Below are 17,545 nucleotides of genomic sequence, written 5' to 3' on the forward strand. Positions count from 1 at the left end.
ATAAACCAGCACTATAATGATTCGAGGTCACGTAAAGTAAGGTTTAAGATATCTTCTGCCTATAGTGGCAGGGTTTTGAAGCAGGTATTTGAGGATGGAGAGCAGCTGGAACCTCCAGAAGAGGAACATCCCCGTGGCATTTTCCACAGGAATTTTGAGTCTGGTGAATACTTATATGGCCTTGGAGAGGCTACTGACCCTCAGTTTTATGCACCGACTAATTTAATTGCAAGGAAGATAAGCGTAATTCGTGATGGTAGTAAATATGGCATAGGAGGTGGGCATTACCCATCCAGCAGCCTTACACCAGCAGATGTGAGTATTTACTTTACTTTCTAAATCTGAGTGACAGAGGTTTTGTTTATTAAATCCGTAATCAGTCTTGCATCCATAGTCCCTTTTTACACTGAATTAAGTCTTAGAACGCACTGTGACAGAGATTTCAGAATTGATTTCTAAACAATTATTATGTATTAAGAACAAGGAAGCATAATTCCAAATTATTATCCTAATTGACATCTACATAATGCAAAAGAATTTAGGTGGGATTACTGAAGACACTTACTGTCTGACAGAGCCTTACTATGACACAGTGTAAAACCTAAAAAAATAAAGGTATAGCATGAAAAATTAGAAAGAGATCTAAGGTAGTGGGCTGGGATCACTAATTGGAACTGGTGGCTAGGGCACATCAACAGACACTAGAGCTGGAAACTAGGGACATTAATGGGAAGGTTTGTGGGAGACTGGCCAGAAACTCTGATCAGTGATACATAGGTGGTAGAGGCAGGATGTACCTCTGGCTACTATAATTCTGGGAGTGCTGGGGACTGCAGAGTAACTGAACACTCTCATCAGTCAGTTTTGAGCCCCCTACTGTTTGTTATATAGTTCTCAGAAGTTCAGCACAAAAGTAAGGGGTTGTGGCTGACTAAGTTTGCAGACAACTGCAAACTAGGTTCAGTCATTGAATCTCCAAATGATGTTAGTATACTCCAGGCGGATCTCACACATACCAACAGCAGGTGTATTAGTCACAGTCTCAAACTGAATGCAAAGAAATGCATCATCATTCCCTTTGGCACAAACAATGTCCCATCACACTATCAAATCAACAACAATCCCCTAAGTACCCATGAAGTGGTAAGGGACCTGGGATCACAAGTTGACTGCAACCTTAACATTGACCACCATGTGTCTTCTGTAGGAAGGAAGGAAAGCTTTCTCTGTAGCACACTTGATTAGTAAAAGCATTACTCTGAGAGCAAAATAAGTTATAACCCCCCCCATACTCAGCACTTACTTTTGCCATAATTGAGTATAATGCCCTATTTGGCATGTACCATACTAAGCACCTGCAGTAATAAGAGACACCGCAAAGGTTTCTAACAAAGAAGATCAAGGGGCTCCAGCATATGCATTACACAGACCAACTAAAGTCCCTGACACTGTACTCTCTATCATATAGACATCTTATGGAAGACTTAATGCCTGGCCTACAGAGCAATCCAGGACCCAAATCTAATGAACTTACTGCATATCCGTAAGTCAAATGGGACTAGGGCTACCCATTCGAGGGACCAAAATATGGCCTGTGACTTAAATAGGACATGCTGGAGCAACAGATTTATCTCTCAGCAACTGCCACATCTTTGGAACCGGCTACCAATTCATGGGAAGCAGAGCAACTGTATGACACTGTTCAAGAGGAACCTGGATGAGTGGATGGGGCACTGTAAATTCTTACTGGGTATAGAGTCAACAACCCTCCTAGACATGGGCAGTCATCACTAAATACAATCTTGAATATTGACTAACATTTCTATGGTATTACATTGGGATGAAATGGCTAGGCTTACAATGATCTCCGGGTCGATAGCCTAATAATCTCTTTTGATCCTATGATAATTGTCACCTGGGTGAGGATGAATATAGGACTTGGCAGTCATTCAAAGCAGAGTTGGTGTGTGAAAACAGCACTGATCACAACATGATCATTGTATATATTTATATGTGGCAGTCTCCATTGCACAAGTCAAGTTGAAAGAGGACCCTTTCCACAGCCATACCAATGGGGACAGGGGGCACCTGTTAGTAGTGGTAGCAGGAATGCAGAAGGCTGAACTCTGGAATTTACTAGAACACTCCACTGCATCCCCTAAAATCAAAACAGTTGTTAATAGACTGCAGAGTTCCAGTCAATACATACACTTACAGTATTTTGCATAGTCATGATGTTTTGCTTCTGAAGGTATGGACAAGGTAAGATTCGTGAATTTAATTTCTTCAGACTGCTGCTTACTCTTTGCACATGCCTGAATTAGGTGCTGACACAAGAAATGAGTGATTCATGAATCCCATCCTCTAATGAATCTCCTGTCTCCATGAACTGCTACACAAAATAAAGGACAATGCTTCTTGGTGCTGACCAGCTTATTCCCTGATGGACACAACTTCAGATTCCCAAGACCCTAAGAGCAAACTGATAATAGAAAACATGCATTAGTAGTCTTCTGTGAAAGACCACATTTGTAACACTGCTAAAATACCGGGCTCAGTACCAGGCACAGTACAGTGTGTTTTTATAACTGTATATTGTGCCATTAATTAAAATTGTGCTTTCATTTTGCTTGCTCGCACAAAATAATGGTGATTTCTATATACACTCAAGGAACAGAAATCACTCCTGTCGTAATCTACATAATTGATAAAATATGCTAGTTAGTTCTTCAGCTTACACTTACACTGACTGACTGTCATTCACAATGGAAAGAACAGATACATTCTACATAGATGTTAAAGAGCAGAAAATATGCTCCTTATAAACTGGATTCAAAACAGAATGTGAATTCACCATGATTCCATTGTTTCCTTAATGTTCGTGTCTTCACAGCAGCAAAAATAACACATTCTCAATACACATAAAATGCATAGGCTGTCTTGAGGCAAAAGTGTTTTTTTTAAGATGAACTACAGATACATAGTAACTAACCATAGCCAGTACTGGACCACTATAAGATATCCAGTCATAATAAAAACATGCCCTACATTTTCAGTAAGATTATGATTGGCCATAGGTGTGAGTACGTGCACATGTGTGGTATGGAACAATGGCCATGGAAGGACTGGACACCCAGTGGTGTGAACATTAGCTCTGGGTGCTGATCACTGATGATGTGACACCCAAACTCCATGTGCAAAAATGTGAAATGAGGAGTTACAGATGGATGGATGTCTAAAATGTGTCCTAAGCCTAATTTCACTAACCTGTCCAGAAATTCTTTGCTTAAATTGTCTTGATATCTTGGTAACATAAAAGCGTAACAAGTGCATTCAGTAGTATGTCTAACTCATTCTGACATGCAGGTAATAAACTGCTAAAAAATGTTGTCAATGCTCAGAGATATGAATTGTTTGAGGCATCATATATACACTTATACTGATCACAGCTACCACCTGGAAAATAACCCAAAGTGGCTACAGGTATCACCACAGAAGGTCCTAGTGAAGGAATAAACCAAATTATCACAACATTTTATTTCAAAAACATAATCATTAACTTGTTTTGGCATCTATAGGAACAGGGAAACACTTATTAGATAATATTGTGTGCCGTTGTGGTCCTGCAATCATAAATCACAATATTTGTTTACAATTATCATAATCCTGGATGCATCATTGTTGTGAGTGTTAACTAAAAAAGTAGTTGGCACATTATGTTGTTTCTCTTTCTTATGCTTAGAGTTAACAGCTATCATTTGACAGTTCAGTCTCATATCCAGCAAATATTATACAATACAAATCATATCTCAGACAAAAACTTGTTTGTGAAATTCAGTTAGTCAAATTAATAAAAACACTCAATGTAGTAAGAAACAAAAATAAACTGGAATGTTGCAATGCATTAGATTTATAAATAATAAAATAATGGCTCCGGTGCACAAATGAATAATCCACAAAGCTTTATTCCAAACAAAAGTTAAGCGCTTTTCGTCTACCCTCATTGGCAGGGTAGACTAAAAGCACTTAACTTTTGTTTGGAATAAAGCTTTGTGGATTATTCATTTGTGCACTGAACCGTTATTTTATTTCTTTTGCTTGTTTGGTTCGTGTTTTTGCTTAGTCTGTGTATTAGATTTATGTCTGAGGTAAGAGCAGTGGGGCTGTAAAAATGTATTCTTGGAAAAGGGCTTAAAATAAAGAATTAACTCCTGTCTCATCTAAAAATTATAACCAAACAGATCAGACTTGACATCAAGAAGTCCCAATTTTTTTGTTTTTACATGTGAAACAAAGGCTTGTAATTCAGCATTTTCCCTCATCCATACATAAGAACAGCCTTTATTTCTTCATAAACAACGTTTAATTCATCATATATATGTGTGTGTGTGTGTGTGTGTGTGTGTGTGTGTGTGTGTGTGTGTGTGTGTGTGTGTGTGTGTGTGTGTGGTTGTGTGTGTGTGTGTGTGTGTGTGTGTGTGTGTGTGTGTGTGTGTGTGTGTGTGTGTGTGTGTGTGTGTGCCTGTATACGCATATGCATATATATATGGATCTACTTCAAATGATCGGTTTGAATGAAGTAGAGCTCTCTCTTTCTCTCTCAATATATATATATATATATATATATATATATATATATATATATATATGGGTCTACTTTGTTTCATTGAAAGCTCATGTCATTGAATTTGAATTCACCCTGACGAAATCGCTGAAAGCTCACATTACTGAAAACTCATTTGTAGTGCAATAACGGAGTTAGTATATATATATATATATATATATATATATATATATATATATAGTTAGGGGAGTGGGGGGTGTGGGGGGGCATAGCCCCACACTTAGTTTGGTTTTATATTATATTTCACCAGAAGTTTCAAACAATACATTTTAAACCATAGATATGCATACTTACAACATCAATGGCTAACTCTTTCCAGAAGACAATATACCCCCAAACCAAGAGGGGCCTACACCCCCACACCCCCCAGTGTGGGGGGCTGTGCCCCGCACCCCCCCCAACTATAAAGACTAACCCCAGGATCGCACTACAGTGGGGAAAAGGGCATATACCTTTTACTTGCTTTACAGTACTTTACACAGTGCCATTACTTCACTTCAGTGAAATGATATTCAGTGAAATGAGTTTTCAGTAATTTGAGCTTTCAGCGATCCTGGAGTTAGTATATATAGTTAAGGTGGGTGTGGGGACACAGCCCTCTCCACTAGGGGGTGTGGGGGCATAGCCCCCCACATAGTTTGGATATATATGCTGTTCTGAAAACAGTAATTGATTGGACTTGTAAGTACCCATGTCTACGGTACAAAATATTTAAAATAGGTGGCTGTGTCCCCCACATCCCCCTAACTATATATACTAACTCCAGGATCACACTACAGTGGGGAAAAGGGCATATAGCTTTTACTTACCTTAGACACACTGCCACTACTATGTTGAAATTTAGCATTGTATGGTGTCAGTGTTATGAGTTTCAGTCGTGAGTTTTCAGTTTTATGAACTTTAGGTTATATGGTCTCAGTCAAATTAATTTCAGTCAAATGAAATTTCGATCATATGAAGTAGACCCATATATATATATATATATATATATATATATATATATATATGTATATATATATATATATATATATATATATATATATATATATATATATATAGATTCACTTAATAATCTCGAAGTACTGAAACATCAAATTTTAGTATGTCGAGAGTATAAGGTCGAATCTGCAAAATACCAAAACCACAAAACCGTGAAAGTAAAAATCGTGAAGTTAAATACACCATACACAACACTACACATACACCAGACTACCCACACTACAAAAAAGAAACAAAACACACACAAACACAAAAACACAAATTAACAAACCTACACTACAAATAAGCAGGGTGGCAAGCCCCCCTGCACCCCCCCATGTGAGGGGCTGCACCCACCACACCCCCCCGCTACTTATATATACTAACCAAACAGAAAAAGATAGTAAACTCACAATCAGACATTCAACAGTCCCTCGCACACATCACATATATACAAACACTACCACTTTCAACACTTAAACACTCATACTTTTACCTGCCTACCCTAACCCACACGTACAACTTCCAAACATACTCACATACACTCAAACACCTACCCAAAACCCTTACAAAAGAGTCACTTACCTTAAATTCCACCTAAATCCACTCACTAAACTGGACACCATCCACACAATATATTCCACGCCACGTACCGTAAAACCATAACCGTGAAATCAACATTTCCAGATTCGCGGTTATGCACTTTCACTGTTTTGAACATTAGACTTTATAGTCTTGAAATACTGAAATTCGATATTTCAGTATTTTGAGATTATAAAGTGAACCCATATATATATATATATATATATATATATATATATATATATATATATATATACAGGAGCTAGTCATATTGTTAGTTACATGCACACAAGGCAAAGAGAGAGAGAGAGATCTCTCTCTCTCTATATATATGTGTATGGATATGGGTGTAGTGAGTATAATCGAAACAACTCAACGTCAGCCACAAAAGGTCAACAGCCCAAATGTCAACAGTCCACCTCTCATACACAGTGAAAATCCTCTAACATGCAAAACATAAAAACAGTTTATGTTTGAGGTTACAAATATGGGTCTGTAAAAGTGTATTCTTAGAAAAAGGCATATAATAAAGACGTAACTCCAATCCCATGTAAAAAGTAGTAGCAAATAAATTTGAGTTGGCATCAGACCAAGTCCCAAATTTCTCATTTTTATATATGATACAAAGGCTTAAAACTCACCAATGCCCCACATACATATAGAGTCTTTATGCCCCCCCCCCAACACACCCTGCTAATTATAATTACTAACTCTGAGGTTACAATATGCCCCTGGAAGGGGCATAACCCCCATACTAGGAGACTGTTGATGTTGCACACAATTCGTTGCATTGTCGACCAAAGAGTGTTAACATAATAGATGCCAATATCTGGGAGTATCGACTAAAGTTACAGCTTCCATATATATGAGTACATACTGATATATCAGTAGCACACTCATTGCAATGCAAGCAATCGAAAAGAAAAACAGTTGCACACATGTTCCATCACAAACACAGCACACTCGATAAACAGTCACTAGGACACACATGTGAGTAACAATTACTAGAAGTATGGAAATGTCTACACCACGCACAGACATATTTCCAGTGATTGTTACCCACAACAACCCTGGATGTGCACTAACATCTGTATGGATGTACACTCCCATGCATTACTGAGTATTATAATGTAATGTTGTGATTCTACCGGGAGAATGCTGACAGACATTGTGATATATAGCTATGTCACCATATAATAAAAAATGTTTATATGGCACAGGATATGAATGTTTTATTTACATACATGCTATGGTCCCATCAACATAGCTTTCACCCCCCCCCGCCCCCTTTCTGCTTCATAAACGTCCCATCCTGATAGAAACCCTACTGAAAAACATTGCCAATTGCAGTTAAGTTTTAGAAAAATAATGAAACTACATATGCTGTACGCAACAAAAATAAACATTAAATCTCCAAAACAGCAACCACTCTCAGTCAAATCAAGCCCAGAACATAGTCTGATCTTGGTGTTAAAAACATACTAGTAATAAGTAGGTGGCACAGTAGTGGAGTGGTAAGCTTTACTGCATCACAGTGCTGGGTTCTTCACCTTGGTTCTTGGTGGTGGTGGGGCAATCTCCCATGTTTGGTTGAGTTTTCACCAGGTGCTGCATTTTCCCCCATACATCCCAAAGACATGCAAGGTGAATTGTCAAGCACAGATTCCTGATAAAAGTTGCAATAAAGCTCCAGTTAAACTAAGAGTGATAATAGGTACCTTCCACTACAATGACATTCATAAGCATCAACACAGGTACTTATACACTTAGATGAATATCGCCTGTATGATTAGCCAAAGCAGCCATTTAATCCCATCCACCCGGGTCAGCTGCTACAGCCACCTCAGATGCTAATCAGGTCTGGGTCACCTGTAATGTAGACAGACTTTATCCTCTTACACTGTTTACATTGTTTTTGAGTGTTTGCTGATTTTTTTTCAAGTGCTGTAAAAGAAGAGCAGAACAAGCTATGTGCACTGACTAGTTATTTTGTGATTAGTTTGTAGCTAATTTATGTAAATCTTATTTAGGCAGATACAACCTCAGTACTAGACTTGATCAAGGCCTACTATTCTTCCTTGGCACAATATTCTGTTCAGTCACTTTTCTAAGATCCGCTAAGGGAAAAGACTCCTGGTTACCTCCTGGGGATTTCCCAGCATTTGATTAAGTCAGATTTATTTCATTTTTTTATCAGTAAAGAATTTATTTGTGCTCATATGTTTGTGTCCATTCTCTTTATATTTGTACATTTCTAAATTACTCTTCTAAACTTTGTCCATATTGCTTCAATTTCATTTTGGTTAATCTGTTTCCTTGTGTCTTGCGATATAATTCAATAAATGTAATATTAAAAAACTCAAGCCATATGCATATAACAGGTTACATACACCTCCAAATAAATCACACATGCACAATCACAATGAGAATGACGCAGCAGCAAATAAAGTCCATAATAAAAAAATATGGATTAAAACAAACAGCAGGCCAAAACGCAGTATCCTTCTAAGGAATAAACAGCTTTAACAGCTATTATACAATTTGTTCTGCCACATATTTGGGCTTTAAGTGTGGCAGAGTGAAGCATTTCAAAGCTTTTAAAGCTGCTTTACCTTCAATTACTGTTTTTACCAGCTTGCATTGTCTGGTATTAGTACTTAACAGTGCTAATGGATGCTAATAAAAGCTTCTTAAGCCCTTTCCTGATATCAGAAAAGGGCTTAACAAGCTTTTCTCTTTCCCATTTTTGGGGCATAATCATACTATATGGTTATCATTCCCAGTGCAGAGAACAGTCTAAGAAGGGACTTGCTGATGCATATGCAGCAACATATGTTAGAATTCTCAGGCATCCTGGCAATAATGGGAAATATGACTACTTAGCAAACTTCTCCCATAACTTCATATTACATCTATATATCAACACAAAGTTTTGGCATTCAGTCAGTGGCAAAGGACATTGTATCGTAAGGTTGGGATTCTGCATGACTGACCTTAGTTTTCTGCCAGGGAATACCACTGCTGAGTTTTTTAGACCTCTGTAAATTCCAAAAACAGAAAGAAAGAGAGAAAGAAAGAAAGAAAGAAAGAAAGAAAGAAAGAAAGAAAGAAAAAGAAAGGGGTGAATGTGACTTTGCTAAATGTCAGAGCGTTGCTGCCTCATAGCAAGAGGTTCTCTGGTTCTATCCTCGGCTAGGGTGCCTTCTGTGCGGAGTCTGCGTGTCCTCCCTGTGGTCATGTGGGTTTCCTCCAGGGCCTCCAGTTTCCTTCCACATCCCAAAGACATGCTGTAGGTGGATTGGACAGTCTAAATTGGCCCTAGGCATGAGTGTGTGCATGTGTGTGCCTTCTGTGGAAGGTTGGGTGCCGGGCTGGCAACTCGACACTGTAAAACTCTACTGCCAATCATGAGCGGACAGGTGATCTGCTGTGGTGACGCCCAACTGTGAAAAGCCGAAAGAAGAAGAAGATCATCACAACAGGTGATTTTGAAGATTTTCTGTGCTTTAGGATGCTAGTATCTGTTCTCTGATGGAACCCAGTTATAAAATGCATATCACAAATTTGGAGGTATACTTCTTTTCATTGTTTTAACTGCTGCAGATTTTAGAAGACAGGTGGACATGTGCCAATATTTGTAAAAGAGCTAAAAGTCAGTAGAAAACAAATCTTCTTTTGTATATAAAATGCATGTGCATAATATATCTGTATGTGTATAATAAAAGAATGCAGCCTATTTATTTAATATGGGAGATGCTGCATACATTTAGGGTATTTCATAGATTAGTATAACTTTCTGCAACGCTACAAATAAAATATGTAAGGTATGACAGGTTCCAACAACTGAATGCACTTTACTGACTAAGCAACATCATTAGTTTCAATACATCCTCACAAAAAACAGCCCCTGAATACCTGAAACTTGCAGACTTTCAGTGTAGAATTATTTTAGAGAATACAGAATTGTTAAAGGGCAGTGGGTAGAAGCTGCACGATGAAGTTTGTGCATAATTTATTACCCTTTTCTTCTGTAGTCTTCTTTCCTGATTCAGTTTCCAGCGAGCTAGTCACATGTCTGCAGTGCATTTTAATGACGAGAAAAACAGTGATTGTAAGTCTCCCTGATGGCAGCAACTTTAGGAAGGTACTTACGCTGCAAACCTCTTGACAAGAAAGGACACAACTTAAGACATTATTCAAATACCAAGTCTTTTATGGAAAAGTGATGCGATGGTAATGGCTCACCTGGGACATTATTTTTTCAACAGTACACTGAAATCTAGAATAACTGCAAATTTTTTCATTCCTCCATAGAAATGTTGCCGTCTATGTTTTGATTCTCCAGTGTTCCCACTTCAATATGATTGTTTGTGAATATATTAATATTTATTTACAGCACTAATCCAACTAGATGTTTTTCAGGCTCATCCTGGGACAAACATCCAGAATGAATCAAATGGTATGCAAGTTATTGCTAAATGGAAAAAAAAAAGTTAAAACTCAAATTGCAGAAGAAATATATAAAATAGATTTGTGAAAGAGTATTGTTTTAAGTATAAATACAGATAACTATTCACATTGAAACTTTGTTAGTAAATACAGAAAATAATTTTTACAAAGACATGCATCTGGAACATTTCTCCCCAGGCCTCCGCTGAAAATTGGCTTTGTTCCAAGTTGGACTTTCCCGGTTAACAAATGTTAAACAAATAAATAAAATAATTTCACAGTTTAACATAGTATATAGCAGGAAGTGAAAATGCTGCCAGTATTCAGGGACTGGTACAGAAAGGAAAAATCTAACTGCAAAACTTTAAAATATGGATTTGTGGTCTGAGTTTAATTAACTGTGTGTAGTATTGCTGTCATTGTCACAAACAGATAAGTAAGCAATGCCTTTTAAAGTGAAACATTGGCATTTTACTTCCTCTAGATGTCAAATTTTACAATTCTGAATTGTGGATAATTGTTTATTTTTCTAATAGAGTTAGGATTGCTTTCCATAATTCTGAACCTAGTACATATGCAGACAGACCTTCCTTAAGGATCCTTTTCAGGATGTTATTTAACACTGTTTTATGCTGGCATCCCTGTAATTCCCTGAAATCTTACTGCTCCCCAGGATAAGAGGACTACCCTAACTGTATTCCAGACCATCTGCGCCGGTCAGTGATCTTTTGAAGATCATGATCTTGGAATCTCCCAACACACTGGCCAAAATGGTGATAACACAGGTAGGCAACCAATCTTATTGATAAAGCATGTCACATGCACTCAGTCTATGCTTTAGTGTCAGCATTTCGTCTAGTAAGACCACATCAGTCATCACAGAATAGATAAAATGGTTTTGGTGTCTCACTTCCACCATCTCCTTTTAGCTTCTTCAGCACCTATGCCACTAAATGAAATTGCATCATCTGGGTAATAGTCAAAGTGTATCCTCCTATGCCATGAAGCTGGGTCAGCCTTGCTGCTCACTTCCCCTTTACATTCCCTCTGATGTTGCCTCCTGTTTACCTGCCTTTTATCAGTTGTTCCTGCTGTCTGCCTTCATGCCTCCATCCTCACTACTTTCTCCTTATCATTTCTTTTCTGTCTGTCTTTCCCTGCTTCTCCATTCACCTTCTTGTCTGATCATCTACCTGGTTGCATTTCTGTGACAACCTTGGCCACTGCTATCCCCCTGCTGGTTGTTTCATACCCACCCTGCTCTCTCTCCTGTCCTTCCTGTTTCCCCCTCCCCTCCTTCCCCACCCTGGCCAGTTGACTAACCAACACACTGGCAACTCTGTCTCCTATATTCTTCTCTGTAGCTCCCCATTCTCCTTTAGACCCCTCATTTCCTTTCACCCTAAAACTTCCATATCCAGAGCTGCCCCACACAATGGGCACTCCCCCCTTTTATCCAGTCGTCACTGTTCCTTTCATCTGGTGTGTGTGAATGTTTGCAGGTTAGGGTTTGAAGAAGTACTTGGTAAGGGAAGAGGTTTAGTGATGTGTGTGTGTGTGTGTGTGTGTGTGTGTGTGTGTGTGTGTGTGTGTGTGTGTGTGTGTGTGTGTGTGTGTGTGTGCATGTGTGTGTGTGTGTGTGTGTGTGTTTATCAACATTTGCAGGTTAGAGTTGGAGTAAGAGTTAGGGAAGATGACAGATTTAGTGGTGTGCATGTGAGAATATTTTGGAGAGTGTGTGTGTGTGTGTGTGTGTGTGTGTGTGTGTGTGTGTGTGTGTGTGTGTGTGTGTGTGACTGTTTGGTTTAGGGTTAGAGTAAGGGTCTAGGTAAGAATATAGTTTTGCATGTGCGATGGTGGATGTGCAGTGCATGTGAGTCTGGTACTGTCTTCCGTAGTGGTATTGTTAGGGAAAGGGCTTTTGGTAAAGTAATGTATGAGGTTGGGGTTACAGGCAGTTGCAAGGTTAAAAATGTTACGGTCTCTAAAAGAATGCTATATTTTCACTACTGCAGCTCTGACTGGACTACTATAATGAACTTCTATGAGCCTTTTATATTCAGTGTATTTCAACAAATGTTCAAAACCGGGCAAATACATTTTTGACAGCTTATGTGTGGGGTCCTACTTTATGAACTAATTTCTTATCATTGCATGATTCTTTTCTGGAGTATAATGTTGTATTTGCCTTATAGAAGTAAATTCCAGGCAAGAAATTAATCTGTTCTATAAAAATCATAAATTACAAGATTAAAAAAAAAGGAACCACCAGGTACATGATGGGCAAAATATTCACACAGTACAGAAGCTGCATTAAACTTTACAAAATATTTTATTGTCCTGCAGAAATTGAAGCAAATAATTAAGCTCAGAATGCCAAGATTCCAATAAATGCCATTTGGTTTCACTTATAAGAGCATCTGTAGTTGGTTAAAACTTGTAGCTATAGTTACACTGAAGTTTATTCTTCTGGCCTTCATCTAACCACCCTAATTGCATTTTAAGTATTTTCAGGTGTAACTAATTGTGAGCAAATAAGTATATAAACAAAACACTTGAAAGCAAGAAGTACAGAAAATTATTCCCAGACTAAAGCATAAATATTAAAACATCCATTTTTGTATCGTATTTCTTTTAACTAAGTGTGGATAAGGTTTAGGGACATTATTTAAAGTCAGTAGCTTAAATTAATTAGTTTGAATGAGATATTTTCTTTCATGTCTGCTCACTTTCAGGATTGTGTTACTTGTGTGGTTTCTCACTGTGACATTGGAACTACTTCTGGATCAGCGAAAAGAAAAATAAGATATTTAACAGTCATAAATGCTTATCGGCATGCTGTTTTGAAACGTGGTCACTTCCATGTCAGCAAAAATGGCCCTACACACACACACACACACACACACACACACACACACACACACACACACACACACACACACAAGCACACACACACACACACACACACACACACACACACACACACACACACACATATAAATATGCTGAACATACTGGCACAATTATAGGAAATCACCAGGGTTATAAGCCTACCTTTCATTTCAGAAATGAAGCTTCGTGCTTTTTATGATATCTAGTTTTTAACTAAAATTCATTATGCATGTGCTTTTCAGACCATTTTATGAATGTAATAACTGGTGATTCCTATATTAAATTATTCTCAATTTTTATACCCCTTTACTTCAAGATATAGGCTGATAACATGACCAAACTGAAATTTAGATACAGCAGATTGAAAAGTGGTCATTACATGACACTGAAACTATCTGAATAAAACTCAGTATGCTGACAAAATTTTCATAAAACGTGGGGTACAGCCCATGACCCTTATTCTTCCTCAACTTTGCATAAAAACTGCAAGAGGGTTGCGTTACAGAGATGGCTATTTAAATTAAAGGAAACAGAAGGGCAATTATGTTAACTGGTCTTCAGTGAAACAAACTGATCCTTATTGAAACCCACCAAAGCTGTTGCCCCACCTTTCACTGAGAATTATAGTAGTGTAGCTGTAAAAGTGCAATATTAATCCCTTTATTTGGCACTCAACAATTAATCATTCAGCATCCCAAATGATATGTCCTAACTTATCACCATTCAGCCATGGGAATGTTTACTCTCAATTTCAAGACTCGATGTAAGTCTTTGGTTAGTTCCCCATAGGAATATTCATCATTCCTGTAAGGTGTCAGGAGGAGCTTTTCACAGTATCAGTTAAGACACCATGAAAATTTTCACCATACCCTAAAACTGTTTTACTAGTTCATATGAAGACTGTTTATGTGCAGATGAATGATAATGAGGATTAACTATCATTAAACTATTTTTATACCTTACTTTTGTTTGTATGAGATTTGAAAGGCTTGTGACCATGTAAAGGTGACAGGAGGCACATTTGTGATTGCACTTCGGAACTGTGGGGCATTGATTATACATAACAGACCAGTGCTTGTTTAAATTCAATATGCCAGCAGACGGTATGACCTTGTTATCATCAGTAATACAATGTGAGCTTTTATTAAGGAACACGTTTATATTGCATAATATATTGAATGCTTTAAGGCTAAATAATCTTTTCTTTTGAAAATTAGCAGTTGTCTCGTCACTGCACTAGCTAGAGGTGAAAATTGGCAAAATGCTCTCTGAATCTACTAAATTCTGGGAAACATCGTTCTGTTAATTTGTCTTCAGTGAAACAGTGAACTTTACTGAAACCTCCAAAGCTGTTACACTACATTTCACTGGGAATTATAGCATTTCAGCTGTAAAAGTGCAACATTTATGCCCCTGCTTGGCACTCACCAACTAATCATTCAGACGCATTTGCTGTTTCTTTCATATTTGTAGACCTAACATTTTTTAACCAGCTTTAGGAGCTGAGTGTAACATTTATTAGAAAGGAACTATAAGCATTGTTAAAGGATAGCAGACAGAAACAAGGGTCTAATAACACATACCAAACTTTTTGAAGGAAATACATTCCATTCATAGGTTCATAGGTTCATAGGTTCATACTAGGCTATCTGCCCTAGGGCATTTATAAGCCTAGCCAGAGTGTGTATGGCTTTCGCCACCCATTTTAAATTAATTTTGCTATGCTCTTTTTCGAGGTTAGTATACTGTGCCTCTGTCTAACAGTGACACAGAAGTGATACCCGGGGTAAATTCATGCACTGTTTAGAAACATTTAGGACACATACTGACAATTTATCTCTCAATATTTAGCAACCTGTTTTTACACGAGGTCAGGTGTACTAAAATATGATTGTTACCTAGAAACTGGAAACTGCAAGAAATATATCAGTAAGCAAGAATGATTAGAGGTCTCTAAACATTTTGTCAAATATTTTACCTCAACAGAATGCATGAAAAAACAGTGGTCTGTTAGTGGTGCAAGCAATACAGAATTGTTTCTGAATTGCCATTACAAATATGGTTATTGTTACATTTACTTGGTCACTAGCTTTCCAAACGTCTTAAGATCAAAATAAGAAAGAGTATATAACAATTTAATATTACTTTATCTCTTATCATCTTGAATGCACATAAACAGCCTATATATGAACTAGCAAAAACACTTATGTATATTTACATATACTCACACACAAACACACACACACAAACATATACTGCAAGAAATTTCTTGTAATGGAAAGACATTAGATATATGCAAACGACCCACTAAGGACATATAGTGTTTCAGCTACATATCTTCTGAATTACCATAACATTTTACTTTTTTATTTTTTTTGTGGACACATTCAAGCTAATAAAGTCAAACCCCACTATCTCTGGATGTGTTTGGCTGTAAACAAAGCCTGATGTCCATAAATAATAAGGTGCCTGAAGAATATTTCAACATCTAAACCAAAGGAGAAAAGGACACACAAACTATTCATTAAAAACTGCAAGAAAAAAAAACAGCCTTCCTAGGGTTTGCACTATGTAATTACTTAAAGCACCTATAATGGAGGTTCATGGGATATATTCAAACGAACCTTTCAGGACATACAGTGTTTCAACCACATGGTGCCTGTATGTTCAAACATATCCCTTACCTTACCTATGATCTATGGCTACATGTCATTTGATCCAAACCAGAAAATGTTGTACCAAAATATGTCAAAAACGCAAAGTATTGAAAATGTAATTTGCCCTTACCTTACTGTTTTGCAGTCCCAGAATTGGTATATAAAATTAATAGGGCTGTGCTAGGGGTGGGGGAGGCTGGTATATTTTGATCAGCTGATATTGAATCAGTTGAGCTGGCTGGCTCTGCTGACTAGCTGACGAGTTTCTGTTTCAACTGAAAGTAAAGCTTATATATAGGTGTCCCAGAGTATACTGAATTTTAGTGTGTCAGCCTATGTATTGTTGGCCCAAATTAGTAGACATATGCAGATGGTTGACAGCTGTGCAAGATTGTCAGTCCCAGCAGTAGGGGCATATGCCCATTTGGGGGTGCAACTCCCCAGTCCCAAACTGGCTGTGTAGGAGGGCATGCACCCTCCAATAAATACTTTTCTTTTTGTGCATATTTTGAGGAATAGCCTTGGAGCATGCACTGTAGCATGACAACATGCTTTTTAAGCACTATTAGTAGTAAATTCATATACATACATATATGTGTGTGTGTGTGTGTGTGTGTGTGTGTGTGTGTGTGTGTGTGTGTGTGTGTGTGTGTGTGTTTAGCTATACATACAACTTTATTACTGTTATTAAACTAATTTTGTGCTTTTGTGATTCATTTTCAATGTGAATATCTTGGCATGCTTGTCTTGAACACATAATAATTTGGTTAAAATCGGAGACACAATCATAACCCTGTGTATTATGCATTCTGCAAATTTCATATTAAAATTAATGAACACTTCAAAACATGCTCTTAAAGTTTCTCACACTTCTTTGTCCATACCACAAGCCATTTTATTTCTGTTGCTCAAGTATTCAGTTGCTATTTGAGAAACAAGAACATGGTTTGCACACCTTTTAAAATATTTATATTATTAAATGCATGTCATTGTAAGGGACTGCAACTAACTGCTAAACTGATCCAGGTAAAAGCTACTTATGAACCTTTGGCTCTTATCGTAATGTACTGCTTTCATATTGATTTTGTTTTGCACAGGCATCTCCTTTTCTGTCTGCCTTTGTCATTCTTGTCGCCTCTCTGCTTGATTCATTTGTATGTCTCATATATAAACGTACAAATATTACTATATAACTTTTGCAACTTCATTTGCTTTATTTTCATGCCTTCCAACTATACTTTTTCTGATTTCCAAATGCCAGTTAATATTACAAACATACATTTAGAACAGTATTACAAGCCTAATGTGAGCTTTGATTAGGTTCATAGGAGGTTACTAGGCTAACGGTCCTACAGCCCTTACA

The 17,545-nt window shown here is 37.5% G+C and overlaps 1 protein-coding gene across 1 annotated transcript in view; it reads left to right on the plus strand.

Annotated features, from left to right (window-relative positions):
- The window catches only part of GRXCR2 (glutaredoxin and cysteine rich domain containing 2), a 93,743-nt gene that overhangs the window by 136 nt on the left and 76,062 nt on the right, over positions 1 to 17,545 (plus strand). The window contains exon 1 of the mRNA XM_044064027.1: positions 1 to 315. This exon is cut by the window's left edge and continues 136 nt beyond it. Coding sequence (XP_043919962.1) covers positions 1 to 315 — 315 coding nt within the window. The remainder of the gene's footprint in view (positions 316 to 17,545) is intronic.

Source organism: Protopterus annectens, chromosome 2.part2 (genome assembly GCF_019279795.1).
Source record: "Protopterus annectens isolate FY-2018-M chromosome 2.part2, PAN1.0, whole genome shotgun sequence".
In the NCBI taxonomy this organism is placed as follows: Eukaryota; Metazoa; Chordata; order Ceratodontiformes; family Protopteridae; genus Protopterus; species Protopterus annectens.